Source organism: Rhinopithecus bieti, unplaced genomic scaffold, assembly GCF_001698545.2.
Source record: "Rhinopithecus bieti isolate Rb0 unplaced genomic scaffold, ASM169854v2 scaffold_13618, whole genome shotgun sequence".
NCBI classification, from domain to species: Eukaryota; Metazoa; Chordata; class Mammalia; order Primates; family Cercopithecidae; genus Rhinopithecus; species Rhinopithecus bieti.
This window is the reverse complement of record NW_016807486.1, coordinates 13,548-20,801: the sequence shown is the minus strand read 5'-3', so window position 1 is coordinate 20,801 and position 7,254 is coordinate 13,548. Positions and strand designations below refer to the sequence as shown.

Here is a 7,254-nt window from a genome sequence, read left to right as displayed (position 1 = left end):
GCCAGGCTGGTCTCGAACTCCTGACCTCAGGTGGTCCACCTGCCTCAGTCTCCCAAAATGCTGGGATTACAGGTGTGAGCCACCACACCTGGCCAAGTAATTTGAAAAAATATAATGAGAACCATTGATGTCGGAAATCTCACTCCTGAGCTGTGGAGTGTTTACCTGCTTAGGAAGTGGGGTTGGGGGGGGGATGTTAACTAAAAGAACACAATTTGAGAAAAACTTGGGTGCCACATCAGCTATTTAGTATGGATTTAAGATTGGCTAGTAATCCATGTTTATGACATTAAAGGAAATTTTTGGTGAGTCACGAATTTACTTTCTTCAAGATAGATGATAATTTGTCATTCTACGATATGGTACCTTCCTTCTGTAGTCATTCCTTCTAAATGCATTTGAAGAAACTCTACCACCTGATTCTTTCTTCTAGATAGCTACCCGGAGAGCATGTGGTTTGGCTCTGGCTAAGCTGGGCTATGCAAACGACAGAGTCATTGTGCTGGATGGTGACACCAAGTACTCTACCTTCTCTGAGATATTCAACAAAGAGTACCCTGAGCGTTTCATCGAATGCTTTATGGCTGAGCAAAACATGGTGAGTGTGTAGTGTCTCTCAGGGCTTCTTACAATTGCCCACTGGACACAGGAGGCCCAGCCTGTGCTAGTTTTTCTTTCCATTTATGAAAGCAAAAGGACTAGAAAAAAAATTCTAGGGAAACAGGAGGCAAGTAGCCAGGTAGAGTCTGAGAGGTAGCTTCTAGGTCTGCTACGAGGGCCGTAATAGACTACTCGGCACTCTCTGGGCACCCTCTCCAAGTTGGCTGAGGGCAGCAGGCCCAAGGCCACAGACAGTGGGTCCTCTGAGCCTAGAACCATCTGAACCCAGGGCTCTGGGCCTGAAGCATCCCAGGCTCCCTAGTAGCTCCTTCTGCCCAATTCTGCAACCACCCAGAGGCACATTGGTTGAGGAGTCACAGGGAATGCAATTTCTTTCTCTCCACTGTAGAGGGGCCTAATATATCACAGAAATGCAAATGTTGTACTTACTGCAATCACAAGAATATCAATACTTAGAGCTGGTGCCTTAGGCAAAGCCATTCTGCTTATCTGTGCCTCAGTCTCTCCCCAGAGTGGTACTAATGCAGCGAGTATCTCAAGCACATGCACACAAGCACACCTCTCTCAAGAGAGGAAGGAGTTACTGCCAGTAAACCCTTTGAACTCTAAAGCTCTGTGCGTCATAGATGTTGCCCATCTCCTGTCATTATGCCAGAAAACCACAGGCCAGCAGGTCTTATGTGACCACCAGTGACTTTATGTGGAACAAGTAGTGTTTAAAAGAATTTTTTTTTGAGACGAAGTCTCGCTCTGTCGCCCAGGCTGGAGTGGAGTGCTCGGCTCACTGCAAGTTCCGCCTCCTGGGTTCATGCCATTCTTCTGCCTCAGCCTCCCGAATAGCTGGGACTACAGGCGCCCGCCACTACACCTTGCTAATTTTTTTGTATTTTTTTGGTAGAGACGGGGTTTCACTGTGTTAGCCAGGATGGTCTCGATCTCCTGACCTCGTGATCCGCCCACCTCAGCCTCCCAAAGTGCTGGGATTACAGACATGAGCCACCGCGCCTGGTCAGTGTTTTAAATTTTTTAAAATTAGTTGCCAGCATTTAAAATCAGATTATAGGTGTGGTGGCACAAGCCTGCAGTCCCAGCTACTCGGGACTCTTGAAGCAGGGGGATGCTTGATCCTGGGACTTTAATGCTGCAGTGTACCACTGCCTTCCAGCCTGTGAAACAGCGAGACCCCATCTCAAAAAAGAAGAATCAGGAGGTCTTATATAGAATACACATTTCTGGATTCTTTTGAAAAATGGGAAGAACTGCTACCACAGGGTGGCATTCCCTCCTGACGCCAGTTGACTGAAGCCAAAAGCACCCCTGTTGAGATGGGTACCCCACAGCTCCCCATGCTCTGCTGGGCCATTTGGTTTTTCTGTTGTTTTTTGTTTTTTCAAGATGGAGTTTGTCTCTCTCTTTGTCATCAAGGCTGGAGTGCAGTGGCACGATCTCAGCTCACTGCAACCTCTGCCTCCCAGGTTCAAGCGATTCCCTTGCCTCAGCCTCCCAAGTAGCTGGGATTACAGACATGCGCCACCACGCCTGGCTAATTTTTGTATTTTTAGTAGAGACAGGGTTTCACCATGTTGGTCAGGCTGGTCTCCAACTCCTGACCTCAGGTAATCTACCTGCCTCGGCCTCCCAAAGTGCTGGGATTATAGGCGTGAGTGCCCGAGCCTGGCTCATTAAGCTATTTTCATTTTGAATGGAAAACAATGCAATCTATAATTTTCTGGATTGATGCTCCTGTCAAAAAGTTTGCTCCCCACCTCACTGATTCCCTCAGCACACAGCCATGTAGTCTTCTCCGTGCTTGCTGATATGTTTTCATAGTTGGAAAAAAGTTGTAAAGAAAAGGCGAGCAGGCCCAGGCTTGGGATGTTTGGAGCGCAGAGCGAAGGCCAAGTGGTAGAAGCATGGTGAACACAGAAGGGTCTCCAGAGCCCAGGTCATACGGGCTCTTATCGAGGCCCTGTTCAGTATCTGTGGTTCTCTTGCAGTTTGCTGGGAAGCAACTGGAGGGCTTTAAGCAGGAAAGCAACAGCCTGCATTTTCCAAAACTCTGAAGAGTGAAGAATGGCTTCACGTAGGAAAGGGAGGAGAAGGAGAGGGTGACTTGGACCAGGGCAGTAGCTGTGGAGTCGGAGGGAAGCAGACTTGTCACATATTGCCTTGGCAGGAGAGCCAGCAGGATGCCAACAGCAGGTGTCAGGACAGGAACCAAGGCTGGCACTTGAGTGTGGGCGACAGCACCTGGGGGAAGGTGGTGTCACCTCTTGAAATTGACAAGACTGGGGGAGAAATGGACTGGGGGGCACCAGCAGGAAGGAGCTCTGTGTCGGCCTAGGGGGTTGGGGCACCTGTTAGATGTACGGAGGGGAGACAGTGGTATCAGATGGCTGGGCAGTAGATCAGTCAGTCATTTTCACATGTGGCTGCTCCACACCGCTAGCAGTTTTCTAAACTACATATCCCTTGGCGTAGTTTTTAAGCTAACATCATTTTTTTATTTTTGTTTTTTGTAGAGATGGAGTCTTGCTCTGTCAGCCAGGTTGGAATGCAGTGGAATTAGTCATGGCTCACCACAGCCTAAACTCCTGGGCTCAAGGGATCCTCTGGCCTCGGCCTCTTGAGGAGCTGGGACTATGAGCATGAGCCACCATGCCTGGCCACATCTAAATTTTTAATCACAAATGTAAATAGTTGCAAAGGACGTAGTTGTTCATATATTGATAGTTTTGATATTTTAATACTCAAATCATGCCGTTAAAGATGACACTGGCGGGCATAGTGGCTCACCTGTAATCCCAGCACTTTGGGAGGGTGAAGCTGGAGGATTGCTGGAGTTCAAGAGTTCAAGACCAGGCTAGGCGTGATGGCTCATGCCTGTAATCCCAGCACTTTGGGAGGCCGAGGCGGGCGGATCATGAGGTCAGGAGATTGAGACAGTCTTGGCTAACATGGTGAAACCCTGTCTCTAATAAAAATAAAAATAATAATAAAAAAAAAATTAGCCAGGCATGGTGGCGGGCGCCTGTAGTCCCAGCTACTCGGGAGGCTGAGGCAGGAGAATGGTGTGAACCCGGGAGGCGGAGCTTGCAGTGAGCTGAGATCGTGCCACTGCACTCCAGCCTGGGCAACATAGCGAGACTCCATTTAAAAAAAGAAAGAGTTCAAGACCAACCTCAACAACATAGTGAGACCTGGTCTCTAATTAAAAAAAAAAAAAAAATTCATGCTAAGCCACTTCTCTTTGTCAGAAATTAAATCCCTTTTTCTACTTGATTTCCAATTTCCATTCCATTCATTTCCCCAATATATCTTTATGCATGAAAGCCTTTGATTGATTGTCCTGTCATTTTTCTCTGCAACAAAAATATGCATATAAATTGAGAGCTTTTTAAAAAAAATTATAGGTCTCTGAGCATTAGGTTGTTTTTTTCCTGGACTGAGATAGAGTTTTTATTATTATTAGCTAGTATGTTAGTGGATGAATATACTTGTAATTTGAATGTGATAGCATTGAGAACAGATTCTGTTCCTGTTTTTCATTTTAATGATGTGCTACGAAACCTTACATGAATAAGTAGATGGGAAGGGAAGTTTTGTTGGAGGAATGTCACTCAATTCTTTGAATTCCTTCCCAGTTATAAGCCAAAAAAATCACATACTGATCTTTCATGTAAAGTTGTTTATAAAGATTATTTGCAGAGTTGACAGTTGCATTAATGAAGTTCTTTGCTTTCTCTCCGCCAGCGGAGTTATTTCAAACTGTCCTTTTTGCTTGGGTCTGGAGGTTCTTCACTCCAGGATGATCCCCCTATAAGAGTCAGGTGACTGAGAGCATGCCCTTTGGGGATCAGGTTGCTAGGAGGTGATTGTTAAAAGAGACAGTGGGAGACCTGGGGCAGTGGCTCACACCCGTAATCCCAGAACTTTGGGAGGCCAGCCGAGGCGGGTGGATCACCTAAGGTTAGGAGTTCGAGACCAGCCTGACCAATATGGTGAAATCTCGTCCCTACTGAAAATACAAAAATTAGGCGGATATGGTGGCGGGTGCCTGTAATCCCAGCTACTCGGGAGGCAGAGGCAGGAGAATCGCTTGAACCTGGGAGGCGGAGGTTGCAGTGAGCCAAGATTGTGCCACTGCACCCCAGCCTAGGTGACAAAGCAAGACCCTGTCAAAAAATAAAAATAAAAAGACTGTGGAAGGGAAGCATGGACCCTCCTTTTGACAGATGAATGTAGACAAGAGTTGATGTGGAGTTTGGGATCTTGAGTGTAACACCCACAGCCACATCCCCTTTGGAAAGCCCGTGTGTAGCCCCAGAGAGGTTTGTATTCTAGTTTGAAGCCTACTGGGGTATTTGAGCCCAGACTTCTGGGGAAGTGGGGTGAGGAATGGCAATGTAAAGTGGGGTTCATTACCAGTATGCAGATCAGGGGAGCATTGGGCCAGATGCGACTTCCCAAGGATGCCGCAGGGCCCTGAGGACTTGCCCCAGCAGCGCCCATGAGGCGACAGCACGGGGCCACTGCCACACTGCAGAAACCGAGAGGAGGAAATGTCTTGAGATAAGGGGCCAAGTCAAGTCACAGGCCAGCCAAGGTCAGGCAGCCTCTTGGTTTTGTGGCTTCGAGGTACCTTGTGGGGATGGTAGCCTAGATGAAGTTGGCTGGGAAGAACGTGGAAAATGAGAAGGAAGGGCAATGACTCTAGGCAAGTTTTGAGAAGTTTGCTGTGAAGGAGAGCACATATGTGAAGGCAGGACAAGGCAGAGATGGGGTGTGCAGGTAACAGGTGCTGGCACACGCCTGAATGGAAACGGAATGATCCAAGAGAAAGGGAGGTAGCACAAGAGGGGAGGAGGAGCTGCATGGCTGGGGACCCCTGTGAGAAAGGAACAGGATGCATTCAGGATGTCCTGTCAGGGCGTGGACCCTGGAAAACTGCGGGCACCAGGAGGGCAGGCAGGAGAGACTCATCTCTTGCTTCCTAGGAGCTATGAGCTGAGGGCACCATCTGAGCAGGAGGGACAGACGGGTGCCCAGGGTTTGAGGAAAGAGGGGCGTGGGAAGGACGCATGCTAGAATTTCAGAGCAGTTCACCAGGTGCAGAATGGGGTTATCGTGGGGCAGTATCCAGGGATGTTCTGATTCATGTTCTCTGTGTTGCAGGTGAGCGTGGCGCTGGGCTGTGCCTCCCGTGGACGGACCATTGCTTTTGCTAGCACCTTTGCTGCCTTTCTGACTCGAGCATTTGATCAGATCCGTATAGGAGGCCTGTCTGAGAGCAACATCAACATTATTGGTTCCCACTGTGGGGTATCTGTTGGTAAGGGTTCTAAATGCCATCATCTTGATAGCCTTCCTCCTTCACAGAGAAAGATAAGCATGTGATTGGTTAAACCATGAATTTCCTTATGGTTCCATGAAGTTTGATTATTCAAGTCTTTTTCTTGAAAGAGCCATATTGTTCTTTAAAAGTGTCAGACACTCAGGGCAACTTTTGAAGTGCATCTCTCGGTGGTACTGTTGTTTCAGACAGTGAGAAACAGTTGCCTATCCTGAGTGCCCCTTGTGTGTTGAGCTGTGTGCAGGTTATGGACAGGACTGGCAGAGTCATAGAGCCTTTTCTGCCCTCGCTGTGGTTGCAATCTAACTGAAGGTGAACAGCATCACAGAGGACAAGGAGCATTCTGGCTGGCTGCACAGCCTGCTCAGGTGGGAGGGGGGCTGGGACCACCACTCCCTCCTTCCTGCCTAGGGCAGCAAGAACGCTAGAGCATGACACAAGGCAGGAACTCTTACAAACACGCCCTTCTCAGAATAGTATTCACCTGGCAGGTGGGCTAGAAGGAAACCACAGGCAACGGAAAGCCGGAGAGGGGATTGAAAGAAGGTGTGCAAGGTGGGAGAAAGCCATGGGGTGGGGAGGGGGTCTAAGAGTGAAGAGAGAGGTGAGTGTGCCTCCTAACAGATGGAGCACTCTGCGATGGTGTGAAGAGCAAAACACACCGATCTCCAGGATTCCTCACTTGGGAAATGTCAGGGAGTCATTTTCATGAATGACAGAAATGACATGGGAAGATGAGCCAGCTGGCGTGCCTGTGGCAGGCAGATGGGCTCAGTAGATATGGCTGCACACACTTCTAGAATGCCAGAGGTGCACATTGGGGAGCCATCTCAGGGACTCCATGGGAGAATGAGGCTGGACAAGATGGCTCTAGATGGAGCTGGAGTCACGGCTGTCTGGGTGAAGCTGGAGGCACAGGTGGTGGCCAGGGAGAGGAGGCGTGGTAGTGTTGCAGGGGCAGAGGGGCCTAGGTCCTTGAGCCCACGTGTGGCTGTGTTCAGTGTCAGTTTTGAAATAGTCGCATGGAGAAAGTGGCGCTAGGTTCCATCCAAAGAAGAACTGAAAGGCTGGGCGCAGTGGCTCATGCCTGTAATCCCAGCACTTGGTGAAACCCCATCTCTACTAAAATTAGAAAACTTAGGTGTGGTGGCGCGCACCTGTATTCCAGCTACTCAGGATGCTGAGACAGGAGAATTGCTTGAACCCAGGAGGCAGAGGCTGCAGTGAGCCAAGATCACACCATTGCACTCCAGCCTGGCGATAGAGATTTTGTCCAAAAA

The 7,254-nt window shown here is 48.8% G+C and overlaps 1 protein-coding gene across 1 annotated transcript in view; it reads left to right on the top strand.

Annotated features, from left to right (window-relative positions):
* TKTL1 (transketolase like 1) overlaps positions 1–7,254 on the top strand; it is a 35,236-nt gene that overhangs the window by 20,077 nt on the left and 7,905 nt on the right. The window contains exons 7-8 of the mRNA XM_017882323.1: positions 434–598; positions 5,797–5,953. Of these exons, the coding sequence (XP_017737812.1) occupies positions 434–598; positions 5,797–5,953 (322 nt within the window). The remainder of the gene's footprint in view (positions 1–433; positions 599–5,796; positions 5,954–7,254) is intronic.